Source organism: Desmodus rotundus, chromosome 9 (genome assembly GCF_022682495.2).
Source record: "Desmodus rotundus isolate HL8 chromosome 9, HLdesRot8A.1, whole genome shotgun sequence".
NCBI classification, from domain to species: Eukaryota; Metazoa; Chordata; class Mammalia; order Chiroptera; family Phyllostomidae; genus Desmodus; species Desmodus rotundus.
Window position 1 is genome coordinate 49248695 of NC_071395.1, and position 24986 is coordinate 49273680.

General features: G+C 48.4%; 2 protein-coding genes across 4 annotated transcripts in view; one reads left to right on the forward strand and one right to left on the reverse strand.

Annotated features, from left to right (window-relative positions):
• SUGP2 (SURP and G-patch domain containing 2) overlaps positions 1–262 on the reverse strand; it is a 40272-nt gene extending 40010 nt beyond the window's left edge. The window contains exon 1 of the mRNA XM_071219224.1: positions 172–262. The gene's annotated coding sequence lies outside the window, so the exon portion shown is untranslated. The remainder of the gene's footprint in view (positions 1–171) is intronic.
• ARMC6 (armadillo repeat containing 6) lies at positions 212–20159 on the forward strand. Of its 3 annotated transcripts, none has more exons than XM_045195646.2 (8): positions 212–344; positions 6412–6581; positions 7705–7787; positions 14757–15330; positions 16931–17076; positions 17964–18116; positions 18448–18585; positions 19498–20159. In XM_045195646.2, exons 2-8 carry the CDS (start codon positions 6455–6457, stop codon positions 19708–19710), a joined length of 1434 nt encoding a protein of 477 aa, XP_045051581.1. In that variant the 5' UTR covers positions 212–344; positions 6412–6454; the 3' UTR covers positions 19711–20159. The 3 variants fall into 3 exon arrangements, with proteins under 3 accessions (XP_045051581.1, XP_024416518.1, XP_045051583.1); XM_024560750.3 differs by having other exon boundaries at positions 17964–18095; XM_045195648.2 differs by lacking the exon at positions 212–344 and adding an exon at positions 355–905.
• Positions 20160–24986: the final 4827 nt, after the last annotated feature.

The following is a 24986-nucleotide window of genomic DNA, read 5'->3' on the forward strand; positions in this document are numbered from 1 at the left end:
CGCAAGCGCAGGCGGTAGCCACCGCGCCCTCTTGCACAGGCGCGCTGTCCGCTTCTTCAGGCGGACGCTCCTAAGACGAAAGATTTCCCTTCTGTCGGCGGCGATAACAGCAGCCGGAAAGAGGCAGCAGAGACGCCGCCGCCGCGCACCTGTTTGCCTTTTTGGCTTTACCTGCGCTCGCAATCGCCCTTGGTCACTCAGGGAGCGATTCGCCTAGCTGAGGGACGCCTAAACGAGGCGGCACCACCGCGCGTGCGCGCGTACGGAAGCCGGAAGGGGCCAGAGGCGGCGCCGCGGGTGGCAGACGCAAGCCTCACCTTTTCTCACGTGGCCCTGAAGATCGGGTGAGGAGCTGCAGCCGCCGAAACCCCTCGCGCGCAGGACGGGGAGCGGGCGCTGCAGGGTCGGGCTGGTGACTGTGGGCATCCCTCGAGGACTTGGTTTTGGGGAATGAAAGACTCTTACAAAAGCCGCCTGGGAACAAAAGACCCCCCTTCCCTGGCTCCCGAGTGTTTTCATTCAGTTATTCATTCACTACCTGTGTACTGAGTGCCAGGTGTGTGCCCGGCCCCATCCTAGGTAATGGGGAGAAGGTGGAGAATAAAATGGCCTGGGCTCAGCTGTCATGGAGGTTAAATTTCTTTGGGGAAGAGGTTAGACAATACAAGCAAATACATGAACCATATCGCTCTAGGTAGAGACCATATCCAAATAATAAAAGAGAGATGCGAGAGGAGACAGGAGCTGCTTTAACCAGAGTGATTGTGAAAGCTGTCCCTTGCTAGCTGGGAAGGATGAGAAAGAGGTAAGGGAGCACAAGTGAGAAGGTTGAGGTAGGAAAAGAGCTGGTTAGAAGACTAGGTTTGTTCTGAGAAGGTTGGAAACCACTGCAGGATTTTGAACAGGTGAGTAACTTGGTCTTTGTGGAGAATAGATGCTTAGGGTGTGGCGGAGATGAGCTGGCGAGGCCACCTATTGGGGAGGATGGTGCCTGAACCAGAGTGGGTGTGGCGGGTGGAGAAAGATGAGTCATTCAAAGGCCCTGATGTTTCCATGCACCATTTTCTTTTCTTTTTTTAAAAGACTTACTTAATTTATTTCTAGAGAGAGGGGAAGGGAAGGAGAAAGAGAGGGAAAGAAACATCAATGTGTGGTTGCCTCTCCAGTGCTCCCTACTGGGGACCTGGCCTGAAACCCAGGCATGTGCCCTGACTGGGAAGCAAACCTGCGACCCCTTCATTCACAGTCCGGCCCTCAATCCATTAAGCTACACCGGCCAGGGCACAATGCACCATTTCCTTGATGAGCAGAACCTTGGGTGTCAGTTTGGGGGCCTTGCTAATCCCTTGCTTTCCTCCTAGCACCTTGAACCCATTGTGGAGGCTAGTAGTTTCCCCCATCTCCTAGCCTGGGCTCTTCTCAGGTGGCACCCAGATGACTATCCTCAGGCATCATCTTTCTCATTTGCTCCAGATGGATACTTTTGTTTCCCACCCAGTACCAGGCCAAGGAGATCCCGAAGGATTTCAGGGGTGGTCCCAGAGCCAGACACTGATCTCCCCGGCTCAGGGAGCTCAGGGCTGGGCAGAGGGAGTTCTTGAGATGGGGTGGATGCAGTACAGAGCAAGGCAGAGTGCACAGGCTCTATCTAAGTGGCTAGGGAAGGCTCCCAGAGGTAGATGGCCTGGAAGAGCTGATGGAAGTGTTAGGCAGAATAGATAGCAAACCAAGGCAGGAAGGGGAAGGGAGACATGTCTCACCCATTAATTCAGCAGTCCTGTGCTCAGTGGGATAAGATTGCCAAGTGTTCCGAAGATCACAAGAGAGACCATGATAGCACAGGAGAGGAGCCTTTGAAATTCTGTGTGTGTCCTTTCTACTATCTGGGAAAGGAAGCCTTTGAAACTGTTCCTTCCAAGATCTGGAGAAGGGAGAAGGAAGGGAAGCCTGGAAACTGGCTACAAGCATAAAACCCCACTAGGTGGTGCACTCAGACAAGCTGGGTGCCTGCTTGCAGCTTCATACTCAAGTGTATTTCATAAATAAACTTGCTATGTCATTTCTACTATATATTGTCTCTCGCCTGACTTCATCCCTCGCGAGCGAGACAAGAACAAAGGAGAGGGAGCTCCCTAACTTGGGCCTCCCTGGTAACAGATGGGGTGAGGGGTGAGTCTCCAAGGGAGATCTGAGCCAAGAGGGTTCTTGGCTTCTCACAGGAAAGAATTCAGAATGTGAACCAGGCAAGGGGTCAAAGTGGAAGCAAGTTTATTGACCAGAGAGCATAAGCAAGAAAAGCCACTCCACAGACAGAGTGGTAGACTTCCCTTGCAAGAGAAGGGAGACCCCAACTGCCTTCTTGAGGTTGAACTTATATTTCTTTGTAGTTTCTATGGGAAATTACTGGTATGGGGAAATAGACAGTGGGAAAAATGTTGGGATGAACTTTAACCTTAACAAGGTATATTTCGTGGTCTGTTTTTATTTTATGGTATGGGTAAATGATAAGGTATGGGTGAGTAGATATTAGTCACTCTTTGCAGGAATCTTCTTTGTTCCAGAGGCTCCTTGTGGTCTGCTTGCATCTCTGGGCAGCCGAGTGCTGTGTCAGGCAGTACATAGTCAGGCAGCACATAGCAGGCCCCTGACTTAACTTTGCTTGACTTTAGTTAATTTATGTAATTCTCATGCTCCTCTCGTATATTAGAAGCCCCTCAGAGGACCCAGGTGGAGGAAAGGTGTTAATGAGGCAGGATAGCACAATGGCCAGGCCTTTTACTGCTTGTATGACCTCTGGTGGGTTCTTCCCTCTCTAATCTTAAGATTCCTCATCTGTAAAGTATACATTCCCTTTTAAGACTGCCTCTGTGACAGTGAACTCTCACTGTTGGCCCACTCAGACCTGAAGCATGGCCAATGTGGCAGAAGCAATGTCAGGTGGCAGAGCCAGGAGTGGCACCAGCTTGGAAGTTTCTGTCCCATGGAGCTGGCCGTTGAACACCCCACCATCACCATCCTGGACTCTCTGCTGAGAAACTATCTCAAAACAGAAAATCCTTATTGTTTTCCTTCACTTCTGACTTTGAAAATCCTTAGCAACCCCTTAACAGACTCCCTCTTCTGGGGCAGAAAGGAGTGGGCAACTGTCTGCAAGGGTGCCAGGTAGGCCATTTGATGCCCTTATGCTCCCACTTCCACCAATAAATTGGACATTCTACTTCTAAAGCATTAAAAGAAAGGAATAAGTAATATTTATTAAGCTCCTAATCTATGCCAAATCTTGTTCTAAGTGCTTTTTAGGAATTAACTGGTTGAATTTCTACTGTGTTTATTCCCATGTCAACCTTGAGGCAGTTGAAGAACAGTGCGGTTAAGTGGAATGCTTGGGATTTGTGTGCTTCCCCTCCCAGCCCCAGGGCCTGTGATCCTCTTCTCTGGAGTGTGTGCACAAACAAAAATGGAATAGTCACATTCCTGTGCCACCTCTGCAAAGAGGAGCATGTGCTAGAGTGGCCCGTTTCCCATGGGGCCCAAATTTACACTTGGATTTTTGCCACAATCCAGTACCTAGTACTGGATACTGTACTGATGCTGTCCTAGTACTCCTGTACCTTTGTCGTCTTAACATACTTTCTATGTTGTGTGATTCTAGATTGGACCCTGGGCCAGAAAAAAAAAAGTTGTTTTAGAAGATCATGTTAAGAAAATTGAGGAATTTGATCAGGGACCATCAGATCTAGAGCTGGGATATTTAATATGGTAGCCCTGCATCATTTGTGGCTATTTACATGAAAATGAATTACAGTTAAGTAGTAGTACATGTTAAGTTCCTCGGTTGCACTCGCTGTGTTTCAATTGCTCAACCTCACATGGACTGCACAGATAAATAACACCTTGTCATTGCACAAAATTCCACTGGATGCATGGTCAGATTCAGGTCTGAGGTTTTGGCAAGATGACTTCACAGGTGCATTTCGTTCTGGCCAGGAAGCAGTGGTGTAGGGTTTTTCTTTTAATAACATGAAATCATTCAGTGGACACATACACTGTCCACCTGATGTTAGGCTCCCCATCGGTTTTATACCTCATAGTTTTGCAGCCTGCGGGAATCATTGTCTAAATCTATCCTGTTTGGTCGATTAGCTGAAATTCATCTATAAGGCAGAACTTACCCATATCCTTTCTTTATAACCTGGTATCCACCCACTTGTGTGAGGGAAGCAGAATTCTTTCTTTCTTTTTTTTAATCCTCACCCAAGTACATTTTTTCATTGCTTTTAAATAGAGAGGAAGGGAGGGAGGAAAAAAAACCATCAATACAAGAGAGAAGCATTGATTGGTTGCCTCCTACACATGCCCAGACTGGGGATTGAACCTGCGACCTAGATATGTGCCCTGACAGGGAATCGAACCTGCAGCCTTTTGGTTACGGGATGACGCTCCAACCAACTGAACCACACTTTCCAGGGCAAATGCGGATTTCTTTATTTGCCAGTTTTCAGAAGAATGAGTTAGGTTTATTTTAATACTATTATGAATGCACAATTTTGATTTTGACATCTATTGGATTTCCTTTTAATGCTCACATGTCTCATCTTCAGCTAGTGGGCGCCCAGTTCCTTTGACATGACTTCAATGTCTTTAGAAGCTTCCTTACATTCTGCTCTCACAAGATACTTCTGGCTCATCTGGCCTATTTCCTGCCCAGACCTGGAGTTGGCCAATTCTCCAGGAGCCTTGGTTATGGTAGTTAGAGACCACAGTTGGTGTTTGAAGTGCTCAGTGCTGCTGTGGTGTCATTTCCTCTACGCATTTTCAGTTGATATAACTATAAAAATGAGGGGGGGTTGTTTGCTTCAGATAATATATATCATAAGTTTGTATTGATACTTCCAGTTCAAATTTAGGAATTCTGAGTTTTAACTTTGATTTTCTTATGTTAGAATCTTTTTTTCTTTTATGCTGGTACCTAATGACATGAACACTATTACTTATTTGTTACATATATAATAGTTTCCAGATAACAAATTATTATTGTTATTATTATAAATTATTATTAATTATTATTAATTATTAATCAATAACATGATTACTGAAAACTGTTGAAGATTTTCTTTTATATTTTATACTATCCTTAGCATATATCTTAGTAAGAATGTACAGTCATATCCCTGCATTTTAAAATCACATGAAGTGGTCTGATCAGGGCAGATACACTCTTAGATTTGTGGGCTTCATTTTATTCTTGCTTTTTAAGGATTCCTTTTTTATTTTGGTTTATATTGGTTTATTTCTTTCCTAACCACATCAAGCATTTGCATGTGTTCAAAATTCAGACCTGTAAGGTAAGAGTAAATTCAAGAGAACAAGGTAAGACCAGAGAGAACAGTCCAGCTTCTAGTCCTGTCCTCAGCATTCTTTTCTCTATCTTCCCTTAAAGTAACTATTTATATTAGTTTTTGATTTAGCCTTTTTTGTCTATTTTATTAATTTTTATTTTAATATTTTATTAGTAAGCCCTGACTTGTGTGGCTCAGTGGGTTGGGTCTCAAACTGCAAACCGAAAGGTTGCCAGTTTGATTCCTGGTCAGGGCACAGGCCTGAGTTGCAGGCTGGGTCCCCCACTGGGGGCAACCAGTGTTTCTCTCCTTTTCTTTCTCCCTCCCTTCCTCTCTCTCTGAAATTAATACATAAAATCTTAAAAAATTTTTTTATTAGTGTAACAGTATACCATTATAACATGACATTGCCTTACGATTATATATACACGTAGTTATAATAAAATGATATAGTTATAATAATATATAATGTAATATTTTAATCATTATATGACACTTTTATATACAATTACATGTAATAATGCTACTTTATTATTTTATGTAATGTTTTAATTCTTTAACTTACTACTAAGCTATCCTTATTGTTATTTTTTATTATGAGAATGTATACTATATTAACATCCCCTTTTCTTAACCTATGTAGTAAACTATTCTATTATGCACTTTAATTTTTTTATTTTTTAAAGATTTTATTTATTTATTTTTAGACAGAGGGGGAGGGAGGGAGAAAGAGAGGAAGAGACACATCAATGTGTGGTTGCCTCTCCTGTGCCTCCTACTGGGGACCTGGCCTGCAATCCAGGCATGTGGCCTGGCCGGGAATTGAAGTCATGACCCTTTGGTTCCCAGGCCACTGCTCAATCCACTGAGCCACACCAGCCAGGGTCCTATTATGCACTTTTAGAAGCTGTAGGGATGTTGGGATATCACCCTATCCTGTGATCCAGGTTATAAAAATTTTTCCAGGGTGTTCATATGGCTGCAGCCCCAGTAGATGCTCCTTAAGTGGTGGCCAGGCTCCCAGCTGCCCTCTTGTTCTTAATGAAGCTTTCTTCTCACCTTAACTTCTCAGCTCAGGAGCATCCGTTGGGCGCCTACAGCCCCATGAGGAAGGGATGAAGATGGCTGCCAAGCGCATCACCCAGGAGACCTTTGATGCAGCTGTTCGTGAGAACATTGAGGAATTTGAGATGGGGCCAGAGGAGGCAGTGAAAGAGGCTGTGGAGCAGTTTGAATCACAAGGTAGCGTGATATGGCTCGGTCCCAGGGCTGGTCCTGGTCTTTGCCCAATAGTCCCCTCTAGTCCACCACTCTTAACATATGATAGTGCTCTCCTGCTATGGCCCCAGCTCACCTGGAGTGGCAGCCCTGGGCTCTGTACCCTCTCCATGCTCTGACTTGGGCAGGCTTGCTATCTGTTTCCACCTTGCTGGCACCCACCCTCTATTTGTGTGGAACTTACCCAGTCGTTTGTAGGGTTGGATCCTTTGAAGTGGGTCTCATTTTAATTGTCACTTCCGTGAAGAGCCTGTTCCTGTCCACATCCCAAGAAATAGGACCACCTGCCTCCCTGCCCCACCCATACCCTGGCTTGAGCTTAAGAAGGCATAAGTGGGTGTCTCTCCAGGTCATGGAGGGGACTGGTTAAAAAGGGATTATTTATAGTGGTGTGGGCAGGGTTAGGAGACCCTGCCAGCATCAGTAGGGACCTCTTCCACCCTAGGACAGGCCATAGGAAGGAACGAGGATCATCTGACAAAGACAGAGTCAGGGAGTTGGACATGAACACCCACCCTTCCACTCCAGATCAAGAGTCCAGCTTCCCACTGGCCAAACCCAACCTGATGCCAGAGGGCAAGGGAGCCCAGGGGTTTAGCCTCAAAGGTCAGAGGCTAGTGTCTCAGGTACAGAGTGGGATATGGACACTGGACAGGCACTAGAGAGGCACCCAGAAGTGTCCTGCACAGTGAGGGCTTCCTTTGGAAGTGCCAGTGAGGGGAGGGGTACAGGAAGGGTGAGGAATAAAAGGAGCCTCAAGGGAGGAAGCTGTGGGATCCCCTCCCCTCTCAGCCCACCAGGCAGAATGTGCCTCTCACTGCAGTGATGGCATGCAGCCTCAGTACTGCTCTGCTCCCATTGGCTGGACAGGGCTGAGAAGCAAATACTGCCCCTCTACTCCACGCCTCCATGTGGACCTGGATACTAAGTTTGGCCTGGGTGGGGAGGGGGAGGAGTGGGGACCTGGGCAGATCCCAGAAGTCATGAGTGAGTAGAACCAGCAGAAGGGACATGAGGTGTGACCCTAGCAGACCCACAGGTATGATGGTTATCACTTCTGCTTCCTAATTCCTCCACTCTCCTGCAGGGGTTGAACTCAGCAACATTATAAAGATGGCACCCAAAGTCTCTGAAGATGGACCTCAGGAGCTCACACATGACATCCTGCAAGTAGGAGGGGGCAACCCATATGGTCAGGGCTACATGTGTGGTCCTACACATGTCACCTTGTAAGGGTCTGTCAGGGACACCTTTTCCCTGGTTCCCAGATGGCAGATGTAGGCTCTGAAGGTCAGGGCCTGCCCAGCATGTGCAGGTGGGCCTGAGTTTGCTTTGCAGCTAGGGCTCCCTGAATCCATGTCCGAGGTCTCTTGAGGGTGGACGGCACCATGCAGGATCCTCTCTCTGGCTTGCCAACCACTGAGTTTGCTCAGAGAGAGTGAGATCACAGTGAGGCTGTCACCTATTGAGTATTAATTATCTACCAGCACATTACAGCCTGTCCCCTTTAGCACTTAAACTGGCCTGTAGAGTAGGCGGTGTTGTCCCGGAATTACTGATAGGGAAATGGAGGCTCAGAGCCTGCCCTCACCCTCCAGCGATCCAAACAAGGAAGGTATAGTGACTTACAGAGGTTAAGTCCTTTCCCTAAGGTCATCCATCAAACAGTGGTAAGCTGTTATAAAACAGCAGAAGGTTCTAGTGTTTATTGAGAACAGGCTGTGGACTCAGTTCTGTGCAAGGTGCTTTCCTTGTGCTATCTCAGTTATTCTCCCAAAGACACCTGCAAGGTTGGGATTATTATCCCCATTTTACAGGTGGGGAAATTGAGATCCAAAGAGAATAAAATGACTCTCCTGGCAGCAAGGAAGTGTAGTGATAAAAGAAGTTGGAGGAGACAGTCCTGGGTGTGACCCCAGCTCTGACTGAGGCAAGATGCTTGCTGCTTCTTGTCCCCAGAGTATTCACCATCTCCTGCCTTACAGAGGTTTTGTGAAAATCATCCTATTGTTTTCTTTTGACTTTCTTCGCTAGTAAGGATGAAAGTCTTTTATTTTTTATCCCCAGCTTAGGACATTTTTTAATTGCTATTTTTAGAGAGAGAGGAAGGGAGAGAGAGAAACATCGGTTGGGTGCCTCCTGGACTGGGGATCGTACCCACCCAGACAGGGGATTGAACCTGGAACCTAGGTATATGCCCTGACAGTAGTTGAACCCGCAACCTTTCAGTTGTGGGATGACACTCCAACCAACTGAGCCACACACTGGCCAGGCAAGGATGAATGTATTTTAAAATAAGCCTGTCTTCTGGCAATTTTTCTTTTGAGTGGTTTATCTTTTTTTCTTATTGATTTGTAAGTGCACTTTATAGATGAAGGATCTTAGTAACAATGGTCTCTAATGGTCATTGAGTACTTGTGAAGAGCTCAGTGTTGTGCTAAATGTTTAAAACGTGTTATCACAATCTGTGATTAGCCCATTTTGCTAATCAGGAATCTGAGGCTTCCAAAGAATAAATGACTCACCTGTGGTCACAGTCAATGAGGGACAGAGCTGGGACCCAGACCCAGGTCCCTATCCCAAGGAAGCCAGGCTCAGAGAATGGCTAGGAGGTCTTTTACCAGCAGTATAGGAGATCCTTGTTAGTTTACAGCCTTTGCTCTTTTATTCTTAATTTCACTTTGAAAATTTTATTCTTCATTACAGAAGAAGAATGTGAATATACTCTTGGTATAAAAGAGTCAAGCAATACTCAAGCATTTATAGTAAAATCTGAAAGTCTCTGTCCTATACATCCTACCAGCCTCTTTCTCACTCTTCCCCGGGGGTGGTGCCATACACATTGGGGTTCGCATCTCTCAGCCCTTGTTCTCACCTTGCAACTGAACCAAACCCTTCTCACACCACGGCACCATTGAGCTCTGTTTGTGTGTCATGGTTCTGATACACGAGAAAAAGTCACCTTTGTGATGCCTTTTGAAATGAATGTGCTAGAATTATGGAGTGTTGCAAACAGGCTTGTAGAAATAAAACCAAGATGAAACCTTGGAACTCTCTGAATAGAAAGTGAGCCTGTCTAGTTTTATATGTGGGAAGTTGCAGGATAAAATCCATCAGTCACAGAGAGAATGACCCCACGGTTGGTGGACAAAGCTCTGTCACCATGTTGACTTGTCACAGGTGGGACACAGCTGGCTCTGCCACCTTCACATTAGCAACTGTGCTCTGCTAATATCACCTGTGGGGGTTTGGGGTCACAGGCAGCACCTAGGAACCGTGAGGACAACCCCCTTAGCCAGTTGGCTCAGAGACTCAGTGTTACGATAAGATCCAGGAGAAGAAGGGAATGCCCGTAAATTTGGTAGATACCAGTGTGAAAATACTGCTCATTTTCCCTTCCTCTCTCAGCGGACTGAATATAGAGTAATACAACTCTAGCTATGTGTTCTCAATGACATTTGTGTTATATGCTTTTCAAGTTTCTTGTAGGGTTCCTGCTAAAATGCTGCAACGTTTGTTTTTGGTTTTGTTTTTGTAGTAAAATATATACAACATAAAATCTACCATCTTAACCATTTCAAGTACACAGTTTGGTGGCATTAAGTGCGTTTATATCAGTGTGTACCGTCACCACCATCCATGTCCAGAACTTCCTCATCTTCCCAAGCTGAGACTCTGCCTCACTTAGACACTAACTCCCCATTCTCACCTCCCCCTGCCATCGCCACTCACCATTCTACTTTCTGTCTCTATGAGTCTGACTACTTTTGGAACTTCATGTCAATGGAATTTTGCAGTATTTGTCCTTTTGTGTCTGGCTTATTTCACAGAGCATAATGTCAAGTTTATCCATGTTGTAGCGTGTGTCAGAATTTTCTTTCTTTTTAAGGCTGAATAATATTCCATTGTGTGGATGGACCACATTTTGTTTATTCATCCATCCATTGCTGGACACTTGAGTTGCTTCCATCTTTTGGCTATTACGAATAATGATGCTGTGAACGTGGACATACACACATCTCTTCAAGATCCTGCTGCAAATTCTTTGGAGTGTATGCCCAGAGGTGGGATTGCTGGATCATATGGTATTTCTATACCGAATTTTGTGAGAAGCCACTAGACTGTTTTCCAAAGCGGCTACATCATTTCACATTCCCACCAATGTATAGGGCTCCAATTCCTCCCGTCCTCACCAACACTTGTTATTTTCTGGGTTTCTTTTTTTGTTTGTTTGTTAGTTTTTTTAGAACCATGGTTCTTGCAAAACACCTCAAATTTTAATTACGGTACAAAATACTTTGATTAAAGTATTGTGTACAATAAATGCCACATCGGTACAGAAAACACATAGCCTATAGCCCATCCTTTAAAACTAGAACACCCAAGTGAAAAGTCTATACAGATTCTTATTTTTACTTTAAAAAAAATTTAAGATATACTTTAGAACTGAACTATGTTTTTTTCTTTCTAGAGATGTGAGATCCATGTTTTCTGGTCAGTGATGTCCTATCAAACATTGTGCTAAGTCAGTGTACTAAATCAAAGCACGCAGATGAGCAGGAAAGCCCTCTCCTATGCCTGCTGAGCTAAGCTAGTAGAACGCTGTTTTAATAAGAAGACTTTGACAGGAAGAAGGAATTTCAGACCCTCTACCCCAATATAAAACCTAACGAACTGAGGGAAAAAGTCTAAGCAAACCTGCACATTTAACATGCTATAAGAAAAGGAGAAAAGGATACCTTTAGTCTACTTCCAGCATAAGCACACGTTCAGCGGTGCCCAGTAAAATAGGAGTGCCGACACAGAAAGCCTTTTTACTTTCATAGCACTAGCAACTAAAAAGCACACAGCGTATATAATACTTTGATCTTCAAGTGGGCCATCATGAAGTTCCAAGTTAGCCTGAATATTCATCTATAAAAATATTTTTTAAAAAATGCTTAAAAGAGAGTTCTAGAAACAGTGGTACTACATTAGGACCAGCAGAAGACATAGTGGACATAGAAAACATAGAAGACAGAGACTACAAATGTAAGGCTAGTCATTAACTTTAACATGTAGCTTTTAGGTAAAGGACATCTCTCTCAGTTAATCCCTGCAGCCAAGACTCGCTGTAATGGTAGGAGCTCCAGAAAGTTCAAGACAGGCAGCTGGCTTGAGCAACACTTTAGATATATGCTCCCAAACAGTAAAAACCCCATTGAGGCTGAAGGGCTAAAACTTTCATGCTGTCACACCGACATGAATGCTGGGGAAGGCCCTGCAGGTGGAATGCTGGGTATGGACTTGCTCCAGAGGAACCCGATTCAAGCCCCTGAGAGACATGTCCATTTAGAGAGGAGTACTAGGGTCACTGAACACAAGGTTTTCTGAAGAAATGGATGCCAGGAGGGTCAGGTAGGGTTTTTTTGACCCATCAATACCTGACGTTAGTGAAGAGTTGCAGGACAGAGCCTCTCCCAGCACACTGTGCTGCTGATGTCCAGAACAATATCATTTTCTGGAAGTGGGACCTAGTGCTGCAGATTCTTCTGGGGAACTGACCTAGAAGATGATTTGTACAATTAAGTTATCAATAAGCCACTGCTTAAGTCCAGAAACATTAAAAGCCAGAAAAGTTGTAAATGTGAGCAGCATGTTGAATATGTGACCAGCCACTTCATCTTTATGGTGCTAAGTTGTGTAGGCTGCCATGTTAAATCCAGGAATCCGCTCCAGTGGCTGTTATTCAATATACTTTTCTACTAAAAAAATATATTCGTTCTAAATAGGTGGAGGTGAGTTTATGCTCTTCTGTGTCTTCAAACTCCTGGTAGTACTTGTCCATGAAATTTCTCCGTAATAACTGGAACTTGTCATCCATGATAACTTTCTCTAATTATCCAACCACAGTACTAAATTCTGCGTCAGAGGCAGAAGAGGAAAATAGCATGAAACTCTGTTCCTCGAGGGTAGCAATTTTCAGCCGTTTTCATCTCATGGCAGACCTAACATACTAAAATTCTGCAGCACACCAAAAAATATATATTTTGCTGATCTGACAAAAATACAGGTATAATTTTGATTCATTCACACCAGATGGCTATTGTTTTGTTGGCTGTTGTCATTTTTTAATTTAAAAATTTTTTTTATTATTACCCTGCCTTTCTTTACATACAGCATAGCTCCTATTTTAAATACTTTCTTTTTCTTTTTACTTTTAAAAACAAATTTATTTTTATTTCATTTTTAAATTTTACAATCTAAGAGAAAAGATGTCAATACCCCTGACTCAAGTATTGCATGTTTTAATTCTTTTTTTCTTATTTTTAAAAAGATTTTATGTATTTATTTTTAGGGAGGGGAAGAGAGGGAGAGGAAACATCAGTGTGTGGGTGCCTCTCATGTGCCCCCTACTGGGGGCCTGGCCTGCAGCCCAGGCGTGTACCCTAGCTTGGGAATCGAACCCGTGACCCGTTGGTTCCTAGGCCAGCACTCAATCCACTGAGCCACACCAGCCAGGGTCTTTTTTTCTTTCTTTTAATCATGTTCTTTGCAGTAGCAGAAGCCTAAGCACTTTGGAAGATGAAGCTTCTACGTGTATCTCAGAACATTCCAGAAGCAGTTATAGGTTAATGGACCACGATCTGTAGGAATGGAATGCAGATCTTTTTATCTTTTATTTATTGATTTGAGAGAAAGAGAGAAACATCAATATGTTGTTTCACTTATTGATGCATTCATTGGTTGATACCTGTATGTGTCCTGACCAGGGATAGAACCCACAACCTTGGCATCTCAGGACGATGCTCTTAACTAACTGAGCTGCCCAGCCAGGGCTCATGTTTAAATCTTGGTAGCACACCAGTGTGCTGCAGCACAGTGGTTGAAAATTGCTACCCTAGGACATCCATCTCCACCACCGCCACATCCATTCTGAGTGGGCAAGCCGCCCATCACCCTACTACCCGGCCCATGGTCCTGGCCCAACCTCCATTCTGCTCCTGTTCCACAGAGCCCCAACTGGCATCAGGGAGGCCTTCCTGCCAAGGCCACAGCCGGGCCTCTGCATGAGCCACTGAAGCCACTGTGAGTGCCTGGTGGCAATTAAGCATTTGCCAACCTCTGGGTGTCATGCCCCCCTCTTTTCTGTTGTTCTGATTGTAGCCATCCTGAAGGGTGTGATGGTATTTCATGGTTTTAATTTGCATTTCCCTGGCGATTAGTGATGTGGAGTACCTTCTCCTATGCTTTTTGGCCACGCGTGAATCTTTTTTTGGAGGAATGACTATTCAAGTCATTGTTCTGATCTTAACCTATTTCTTAATACTCTGCTTCATCGCAACATATACTCAGTTAACTCCAGAAATCTAGTTTAGTGAGATTGGCTGACAGGCATCCTTGACTTTCAGGACAGTTGAACAAAATTAAAGCCCTTTGGGCTGATGGTGTCTGTATAACTGCCCTTCACTGGGTGGGGTACAAGTGATTTCAGAAGCTCCAGGGGCATGGGTTTGTCTTAAGGCTCTTGATCAGGCAGGCACTGAGGTCATGGAGTTGAATAGCAGCTAGACTTGTCTGTCCTGTTCAGGTTGTTTTCTTTCATTATTATTTTTTCCCCAGGGGTTTAGAGCTGAATTTGAGTGAATCAGCTATGTGTACAGTGTGGTTTTATTTGGCAGATCCTCAGTAAATATTTGTGTAATGAATGAGAGAGACAAGAGAAATGTGGTGTGAGCAGGTCTAGAAAAGGCAGCTTTCAGCTTCTTTGAAGAGCTGGCCATTGGAGGGTGTGTTGGTTAGTTATGGGTACATAACTAACAACTCCAAACAACAGCCATTTTATTGTTTCTTAGGATTCTACTGGGTTGATGAGCTCAGCTGGACAGTTCTCCTGTTTATCTTGCTTGGAACCTCTCACATTACAATATTTAATACATCAGCACTTGTGTGTATGGCTCCTTGGCAGGGATACTGAGAGGGCTGGAGCCCAAGGCTCCTAAAAGCACAGGTATGGAAGCTAACATGGCTGGAACTGGCCCCACAGAACCTCCGGTGCAGGCCCAGACCCCAGGGGAGGGGATCCTGCAGGAGTGCAGCACTATCACTGTGGCCCTCTTTGGGCTGAGCTGACACTGAGGTTTTTCCCATGTTTCATAGGCTCTCGAAGACCTGCAGGAGTCTGTGGCTTGCTGTCGCCCCCAGGAGGTGTCAGTGCAACTTGCCCGCTTTTGTGAGCAGTGCAAACAGCACAGAGCCTGCCGCTTTCTGGCGGCTCAGAAGGGTGCCTACCCCATCCTCCTTGCTGCCTGGAAGCTGGCTGCAGCAGGTGACCAGGGACTTGTCCTCCAGGTCCTTAACTCCCTGTCAGTCCTGATCGATGGCCAACCCGATCTCCTAGATACCCAGGGCCTAAAGCTGCTGATGGCCACTTTGGCCCGGAATGCTGACGTGACTGATCTGATTTGCGCTGGGATCCGCTGCATACGCCATGCCTGCCTGAAACACGAACAGAATCGTCAGAATCTGGTGAAGGCTGGTGTGCTGCCCCTGTTGACTGGTGCCATCACTCGGCACAGCCACTGTGCTGATGTGGTCAGGGAGGCCTGTTGGGGCCTCCGCATAATGACTTTTGATGACGACATTCGCGTGCCCTTTGGCCATGCCCACGACCATGCCAAGATGATTGTGCAGGAGAACAAAGGCTTGAAGGTGCTCATTGAGGCTTCCAAAGGTAGGAGCAGGTGTGGCAAGAGTTAGAGTCAGGACTTAAGACTGCTTCAGGCATGTGGCTCTAGGTTCACCTTGCATGTCTTGGCTTCATCCCACCTGCATGGCAGCCCTTGTGGAACAGTATCCTTACTTCCATTTATTCTAGGAAAGTTCCAGGCCAGTGCTCATTGGCCACAACTAAGTCATATGAACATGTCTAAAGCCATTTGGGGAGGGAACTTGGCTCTGTCCAATCAGATTGAGACCAGGAAAAGGAGAGCTCCCCAAAGAGAAAAACAAGGGTGTTTCCTAAAGGTGGGGGAAGTTTTGCTGCATCCTCCATGATTGGCCCCAGGTAGCGGTTTACACTTTGGTTCACACTTGGCCACAAATTCTTGTTTTCCTGACTCCAGGGTAACCATAGTAAGCAAGCCATGGGTGGTTGCAGAGCTGACATTCAGGCCCCAAAGCTCCAGCCCCATGTCCACTGCACCCACCAAAAAAGGCATGATGGGTTTAGTGCACTGAAGGTAGTGGAACAATGAGTTTTCTTTCCTGGACTGCTGTGGCTGTGGCATTATAGCCAGGTCTGTGTGTAGGACTCTGTCTCTGTCTTCCAGGGAGGTGGGCCTGCCTCAGTTTCACCTCCACATCCCTGGAGAGGGTGGAAACAGGTCCTGATCATCTTGGAAGTCAGGCTGCTTTTATGAGGGGTCATTTGCATCCTTCTCGTTTATTTACAGGAGCTCATTTCAGTCAGGGTTCTATCAGAGAGACACAGCCAGTAAGATATGTGGATATATAAAGACAGTTATTGCAAGGAGTTGACTCACATGGTTGTGGGGCTTTCAAGTCAAGTCCATGGGGTAGGAACTGACACCACAGTCCACAGGGGTACTTATTCGTCCTCAGGAAGACCTCAGTTTCTCTGTAAGGCCTTCAGCTGATTAGATGAAGCCCACTCAGACCATCCAGGGTTCTTCCCTTTACTTTCCTTAATGTCAGGTGGCTGTTACCACGTCTAGAGAACAGCTCCATGGAACACCCAGATTAGCTCTCATGTAGTCACTGGGGCACAAGAGCTGACTCACTGTCACATTAATTCTGTAAATTTTGGCTCTACCCCTCCCCTACCCCATGTTGGCCTCAGTGCAGCCTCTTCTCCCTGTGCCTCCAAGCTCGGTCTTCATGTTTTTGTTCCATTCTGCCCTGTCAACTCTATCCATATGTCTCTCTATGGTTTCTGGGTTTCCTGTTGCACTTAGAAAGGTCATTCCCACCCCAAGATCATAAAAATAGTCTCGGATGTTTTATTATAGCACTATTATGGTTTTCTTTTTTTAGGTGACACCATCAGTTGGTCTGGAATTTAGGGCATGGTGAGGAGGTGGGGGGAGCAGGAGGTTGGGGGCATGAGGTATCTAGTATCTTCCCCAGCAACCAGCAGGGGCTGCTGCAGGTCCAGAGAGCTCCTGGTATTCACTGAGGCTCTCCTGGTATAGGCAGCCACCCTCCCAGGCAGAGGGTGGAACAGGATTCGAACCAGGACCACTGGCTCAGAGCTGTGGCTGGTTCTCTGCCCCCTCCTAAACTCCACAGTTCCTCTCTCTCCCTCTCTGCAGCATTCTCTGACAACCCCAGCATCCTGAGTGAGCTCTGCAGCACGTTGTCCCGTCTGGCTGTTCGCAACGAGTTCTGCCAGGAGGTTGTAGACCTTGGGGGCCTCGGTGTCCTGATGTCCCTGTTGGCCGACTGCAGCGACCACCAGGTGGGCATCCAGAGCTGTCTTAGGGTGCAAATTTGACATTTTTCTCCATGCCTGGGGAAGGCTCCAGCCTTCCAGGGAACTGTGCCCTTCTGGGCCCCTGCCAGCCACCTAGCCTGAGTCAGGACACACCTGGCTTGTCTGCTGATCCTAGAACCAAAATGTGGTTTCCACTTCTCATTGACCCATAGGTGGGAACTAGAGTTTTGGGGTAGACAACCCTCCCGCCCCGGCCTAACTGTCCTTTAGCACCTTTGTATTCAATATTTTCTACCAGGAATAGAAGGAGCAGTAGTGGGTGTCGCTGGAGCTGACCCAGACTTCAGCTCAACTGTGTGATGCTTGAGTGAGGCCCAATTCCCACTACTTGGGCTTCCCCATCTGTTTAACAGAGCAGGAATCCCTACCCATCTTTACTTCATGTACCAGCCACTTATCAACCCCCTTTCTACACGCCTAGACTAGGGCCTGGCATCCTGGTTGCTGGCAGCAATGGTCCTGCTGTCCCTGACTCCTCCCAGTGACAACAACCAGTCAGGTTAGTCAGTGCCTACCCTTAGTTTCCAGCTGAGGCCAGGAGACCCTGTTGTTCTGATTGCTGACCTAAGCCAATGCCCCCTCTGTGTGTTTGTGTGTTGGTGGGGGAGTCAAGGTCATTGTAACTGCAGGGTCCACATTTGCTGCCTTCTCTATGCAGTAAGTAGTAACCCTGCTATTACATGCCACTTGAGTGCCCCAGGGCAGCCCCAGCTGTTGTTCAGACTGCTGAACAGCCCCAGACCTTCCCTTAACAACCCCTCCCATAATACAGCAACCAAACAGTTAGGCCTGGATCAACAGGAAGGGGGCTGTCTGCATCGGGGGTGACCCCCTTTGTGCCCTCCATATAGGACCTTGTAAAGCAGGTGCTGAGTGCCCTACGAGCCATTGCGGGCAACGATGATGTGAAGGATGCCATTGTCCGTGCAGGAGGGACAGAGTGCATTGTGGCTGCCATGACCCGGCACCTGGCCAGCCCCCAGGTACCACCCGGGGTATACAAGGTGGGGCATTGTGTCTGGAATCCCGGCTTAGTCACTATATCTGAGTGATGCTCTTCCATTTCCTCAAGTTGGGGTGAGGGAGGAGCAGGGAGGAGGAGAGTAGATGAGGGGCCTGGCAAGTGAGAGGCTGGGCAAGCAGGGGAGAAGCAGGGCAGAAGAGCTTGGTTGATGTTTTTGTTACCCTGATACTGTTTTGTTACTGCTGGTCCTGTACACACCTGGACTGACAGTGGTCTGTCCAGGCGAGGCCTTGGGGCACTCACCTGGGAAGTTGGTGATGGTGGAGGGTCTGTTGGCCTGGTCTCAGCCATCCCTGTGACCCACCCTGCAGGTGTGTGAGCAGAGCTGCGCAGCCCTGTGCGTCCTGGCCCTTCGCAAACCGGAGAACAGCCAGGTCATCGTGGAAGGTGGAGGGGCTTTGGCTGCACTGGAGGCAATGAAGGCACACCCAAAGGAGGCTGGTGTGCAGGTGGGAGCCAGACATCCCTGTCCCTGTCCCCATCCCCATTATGGCCCAAGCCTTCTGGGTTCTTATTCCTTCCCAACTCCTATAGTTCTACAGCTACATAGCATCCTTCATAGTATACTGTCCCTGTTCCTCTGTGCTTCTGATTTGATTTTTCCCAACAGGCCCTTTGTAGCGATCTGGGGAGGAGGAGGTAATGGGAGAGAGCAGATGGGGCTTTCCTAGGATTTGGGGTGGTTCCATCCACCTTGGACTGCTTTTCATGCCTCAATGGGGAGTCTTCAGGACTGAACTGCAAGCAGAGCCATGTGCACACCCTGGCCTGAAACCCACACTTCTGCTTCCTGATCCTTCTTCCAGGACACTGTGCCCTTGGCTGGTGTCCTTGTCCTCTCCTGACTGACCCAGCTAGGAGACCCTCACACCTCACCTCCTTCTCATCTGCCCTCTCACTGGTGGTATAAGCCTTATTGGGGTGCTTCTAGGCACCCACACATAGCAGATACGCAGGGTGCAAATGTTAGATGAAGGAGTACTGATGTAATTGACAGATGGGCCCTGTGCATAACCCCTCTTCTCTCTGTCTTGCTGCCTCCTCCCCTGAGGCCCCTGCTAGACTCTGAGACTGAGGATCTGTACCTGAGGGATCAGCCCCACCTACTAAGCCCTTGCCCACCCTGAACTTCAGTATCCTCACCTGGGAAATTGGGGATTTGCCCTGCCTCCTGGGCTGCCGAGAGGATGAAATGAAAGAATACATTTGGCCTGATGAGTCATAGCATAGCACCTGCTGAATGCTGGCCGTGGTCATGATTGAACCAGTATGTCATGGGAATAACCCCAAGGTCAGAGTGGATCCCACCCTGGGACCCCACGAACCAGCTGACAGCCTTTACCTTCTGCTCTTTCTTCCAGAAACAGGCCTGCATGCTGATTCGAAACCTAGTGGCCCGAAGCCAGGCCTTCTCACAGCTCATTCTGGACCTGGGGGCTGAAGCACTCATTGTTGAGGCCCGTGTTGCCCACCGAGATTGCGAGGATGTGGCCAAGGCTGCCCTGCGGGACCTGGGCTGCCGTGTAGAGCTCCGAGAGCTGTGGACTGGCCAGAAGGGCAACCTAGCACCATGACCCAGCCACAGTCTGGGCCTGTAACTCTGGGTGAGTCATGTGACTCAGGAAAAGGGGAGATCCATGTCCTGCCAATCTGTCCTGCAGATTCCTCCTCCAACTCAGCAAGAGGTGTTTTCTGGCTGGCACCATGTCCAAGCTGAGGGAGCACTGGTAAGGCGTCTATACTGGGTCCTGTGCTCCCCTCACCAGCCAGTAGCATTGGTATCACCCATCCTATCCATCTCCCCAGCTCTTTCCTCCCCAGCTCTTTCCTACCAGTCTCAGAGTGGGGCAGGGATCCTGCTGTGGCCTCTTCAAGTCCATTCTTTCCCTGTTCCTGTTTTTCTCACCTGTAAATGGGTCAAAGATGCCTTGCTTTCCTGGCCAGAAGGCAGGAACTGAGGCTGGTCCATCTCTGGGGCCCCAGGGCAGCTGGTGGAGCCTGGTAATAAAAGACCGTTGGTTGAGGGATAGAGGGCTCTCTTTCATGGCGCTGTGGGGGTGCTTCAGCCAGTGGTCTCAGAGAATAGGAAGGGTGGATGTTTGGGTAAGCCATGGAGTCTGAGGAAAGCGGATAGGTTTTGAAAACAGCCTGGGATATAGGAACTGATGTTGCTGAGACAGGTTGCTGGGGCCACGATTGGCATGCGCCTGGGGTCTGTGAGCGCCAAGGTTGCTACTTGCCCTGAGCATACATCGTCTTGGGGAGCTGGGGGCTCAGCATCCAGCCCCGACTCAGCTATGTGGCCTTCAGTAAGTGACTTAGCCTCTGAGCTTCCATTTGATCCTCTGTATAACAGGGAGTGGGGGGACAGATAGAGAGCCCCCCTCAGTGTTGGAGCAGAGCTAGGACATGGAAGGTGCCTGGTTATCTTAGCTTCACCTTCGTCACCCCAAGAGGACCCTCTTGCACTCTCCCTCCTGACCACATGGAGGTCCTTGCTTGCTGGGTGGCTCAGGCAGCCTGCCTTCTCTCTCTGAACCTCAGTTTCCCCATCTGTAGGATGAACATCACTGTTGCTCCTCCTGATGCCCTCATCACTTCCCAAGTGTTCTTGGGGTCCCCATACAGCTGTGCCTGGCAGAACCAGCTCTCCTTCTTTGCAGTCACACTCGGGGGGTATCTTGTGGTCACCTGTCAGCTCATGCATTTCACACGGCCCAGTCAGGGTCAGAGCAGCTTCAAGACCCCTGGTGGGCTCCAGGCATCTCGCATCTGGCCCCTCTCCTCTCTTGCAGTCCCCGTCTCTGCTGGTCATTCACCTCCCCTAGCCTGAGAAGGGCCCCATTTCCACTCTTCATATCAGCTCAAGCCTCTTTGCCAGAAGGTTCCTGATTTCCATGGATATTGACTGATAGAAATATCTGTGGGAACATCACCCTGGCCCCACCTCCCTGTGGTGTCCATGTCTCCCCTGTTCCCAGCTGGGTGTGCACTGCCAGCTCAGTGGGGCTGACATGACCCTCTGCCCTAGTCACTCTGCCCTGACTCCCTCACCAGGGACTTGGCCAGGGTTTCAGAGAGGGATCCCTTGCCTGCTCTAGGCTTTCCTGACTTTGACTTCTGGGTTGGCAACACTTGTAACCTTGGAACAGTTCTATGACCTTGGGGCAGTCCTCAGGCCCTGTGATCTTCATCTTTTTTCATCTGTCACATAGGGGCATGGGTGCTGCCAGACAGTTTCTGAGGAAGCCTGAAGTGCTATCCTGTGATTCCTGCCCCAGCTCTGCTCTCAATCCACCTGTGGCTCCCCTTACTCTTCTCATAAAAACAAACTAGACTGCAGGCCCTGCCCATTCCCCACGCTCTCCTTTAATCATAATTCCAGTCACACCAGCCTCCCCACCTCAGGGCCTTTGTACATGCCGTGCCCTCTGTTTGGAGTACCCTTCCCTCTGCCCTTTCCGTTCCCCAGTACTATAGTCCCATCACCTCTGGAGCTATGCGTCTGACCTCTGACACCATCTGAGGTCCCTTTGTATGCTTTCCTGTTTGTCTGCCCCCCACTCCATGTGGGTAGGTTCCTCTCTCCCCATTCTGCTCCAGCTTCCTATAAACATTTCTGAGTGTATACCTGAAATTAATAAGTACACAGGGTAGTTGGAGAAAGGGCCTCTTCCACAGCCTGGAGCCCTCCCCTGGGCTCTCTGCTAGCCTTCCTACAGCTGCAGGTTTTAGGGAGGGGTGGCTCCTGTTTATCAGTTCTTCCCACCTTAGCCTGAAGAAATGGGCATCTTCAGTGGGTGTGCTCAGGGCCTGTTTGGATGTCCTCAGGCTGGGTATCCCATGCCAGCTGAACTCTGTACATTTCACAGAAGCTGGCCATGCCTGGGTTCTAGTCACTGCTCTGCCACCTCAGGTTAGCCTCGGCCTCCTCACCTGAAAACGGGCTAAGTGTGTGTCACTGCACTGGGCCATAGCTCCCTACAAGGCCTGACTTGGGATATTCCCAGCACAGTACCCCCTCTAAGGCGCTCTCATCAATGTTGTTGATGACATCAAAACGTGGGCTGAGGGGGACACCACTGCAAGGGAGGTGCCCCCACATTCAGGCTGTGCCTCTGTTGCTGGGTACTCTTGATTGAGTGGCCAGGCTTCTCAGAGCCTCTGGGAGACTGGGTGAGACCTGCGGGGCTTGGCTGTAGTCCCTGTAGTGTCTAGGACATGTCCCTCCAGCCAGGGAAGGGCCTAGACTCCAGGGTTACAGACACATCTTAGAGAGGCAGGGCCTGTGAACTTCATCATCCAGATGAGAAATAGACTCACCAGCATTTGGGGGGCCACAGCAGGATGAGAACCCAGCTCAGTCTGCTTCTGTCCCCTCCCCTGTTGCCAACGTTGTTAACCTGACCTTGGGCAAATGGCTCTCTGGTCTTGGTTGATTAAGCCCTGTCACTGTGCCTAGGCCTGGCTCATTGCTGTTGTGTGAGATGATGCCTGGGAACCCAGAAAGGTAGAGGAAACTAGAGAGCAAAGAGGCAGTTTCCTGCCCAGGGCCAGCCAGGCCAGCTCAGAAGAGCTAGGATCCCGCACACCCTAGCCAGGCACAACCAGGGTGCGCATAGTGGGGGTGTCAGTTGCTGATGCCAAAGAGCTTTGCCTGACATTGTTGGAAGGTTGGCTGGCACCAGTCTGCTGATAAGCACACAGAAGCCAGAGCCCAGCCAGTGTTTCTGGCTCCGTCAGGATAGACAGTTGGGTGTTAGGCTGCTGCCTCACCCTTGCATCAGTTGGCACTGTCCCTGGGGTACTGTGGCACTTTCCAGGAGCCTGCTGCTTCCCTCTCAGGTCCTGGCAGGTGGGTGCTGTGAGTAGGGCCTCCTCCGGCATTAATATCTCCCTCTTGGGATGACAGGTCACACCCACAGTTGGTCTCTGTCCACATTGCCTAAAGTGCTATTTACAAAAAGGCCCCAAGAACAGTTTGTCCATCAGATACTTCGCGAGCACTTGCTGCAGACCAATACAGTTGTGAGTTTTACTTCCATTCAATATGTTAATGCTTCCATCAACCCTGGGAGGTAGTTAGAGAAACTGAGGCAGAGAGTTTGAGTCCCTTGCTGGAGGCCCTGTGGCCAGCAAGTCAAAAGGAGCAGGGATTCAAACCCAGCCCTTGGCTATTCCAGGAAGAAACACAAGTCACACGAGGCTAGGTTTTCTCATCTGCAAAGTGGGCACTGTCACCCCCATCTGGAAGTCACGTGGTGACACGGTGTTTGGGAAGTACAAGGCATGGCAAGGAACGACACTTTAAGTAGGTGTTCAGTAGGCAGACTCTGGTTCCTCCTCTTCTCTGGAGGAGAACATGGATACCAGGGACTTGAAGTTTCAGGGAAGAAAGGCACTAGGAGGTATGGGAGAGGAGGCAAGAATATCAAGGGAATACCAGGAGCCAGATGGTGGCCTTCGACTACTGACTTGCATGGTATGAGCCCGAGTCATTTCCTCCAAGAGAGCCCTTTGAGACGTCATGGATTAATCACTTACCAGGGACTAGTACAGACCTGAAATGTGAACCCTTATTAATGCTTAGCTCAGCCTTGCTCCCTCCCAGTTCTCCCTGGTTCTGAACTGGATCTCCACCAACCCCAAGTCTGCACTTGGAGTAATAAGCGCCAGTAACTGGGAACATTTGTAACCCTCTCTGCCTGGGAGATTAAGGGAGTCAGAGAACAGGGTGGGCTTGGGGGAGGTGCCAGTGACGACAGAGCACTAGATGACAGATGGCTCCCTAAACTGCTGGTGTCTGCAAAGAATTCCATGAACCACATCTCAAGAGGGGCTGAGGCTCATGGACCTGATGTGACCTGCTGCGGGTCAAACGCTTTCACCAGAAGGTCAAGGCAAGGGCTGGGATGTAAGTTCTCCAGGTATAAGAATCACTGTCCTATGAGGAAACGGTCAATGTGCCCAGGGTTGTGCCGTGGGTCAGTGGTTGAACAGAATTGCACCCCGAGTCTCTTAGGCCTCCAGTGGCTGTTCTTTGACACTTGCCTTACCCCCTTCCAAAAAGCAGGCTGTTCTAGGTTCACACCCATATCCAGCCACTGAAGAGCTTTGTGATGTCAGGCAAGGAGCATGACCTCTCTGTGCTCCTTTCAGTTTCTGTAAAAGGGAGTCAAAGTTCGCTTTGAACTCATGGGATTATGGTTAAGATTAAGGAAAGGCTTAAAATTCACCAAAGGCTTATCAGGGAAGAGGCCAGACTGAAGTGTCATTGGATTGTGGGACCTAAAGCTTGAACTCAGAGAAGTCACAGCCTTCCAGAGAGATCACAAAGTGCGTAAGATTCCACTTCTTTCCACGTTCACACCAACCCGGAGCTGTAGAGGCGAGCCTGAGTGACCTCCAACGAGTTGGCCCTCTCCACGTCGTTTGCAGGGGAATAGCGGAGAGGGGACAGAGCATTATCCACGAGTTCTTCGGCGGCCGTGATGGCTCAAGTTCACTCTACACAGCTTCAGGAGACCTAACCCGGTGTGTTGAGAGCACCTCTGACCGCCATGCTCAGGGACAAACGCTGCACCTTGCATATTCAAGCCTTGCCCGTGGCGCACCGCCCACGGCCCTTGCGACTGGCCGCTGGGCCTGCCGGTCTTCGGTTTCGCAACCAGTCCTCGTTGCCCTCTGGGTTACTCCCTCCATTCCACTCACGCCAGTGGCTCCAGCCACTTCAAAGCCCTGCTCTTGTTCTCCAGCGATTGGTCGTCAGGGATGCCTGTCTTCTGCCAACTTTCGCTAGTCTCCAGATCCCCACCTCCAGCACCTCGCACCAGGCGGGACTACCCCAGGA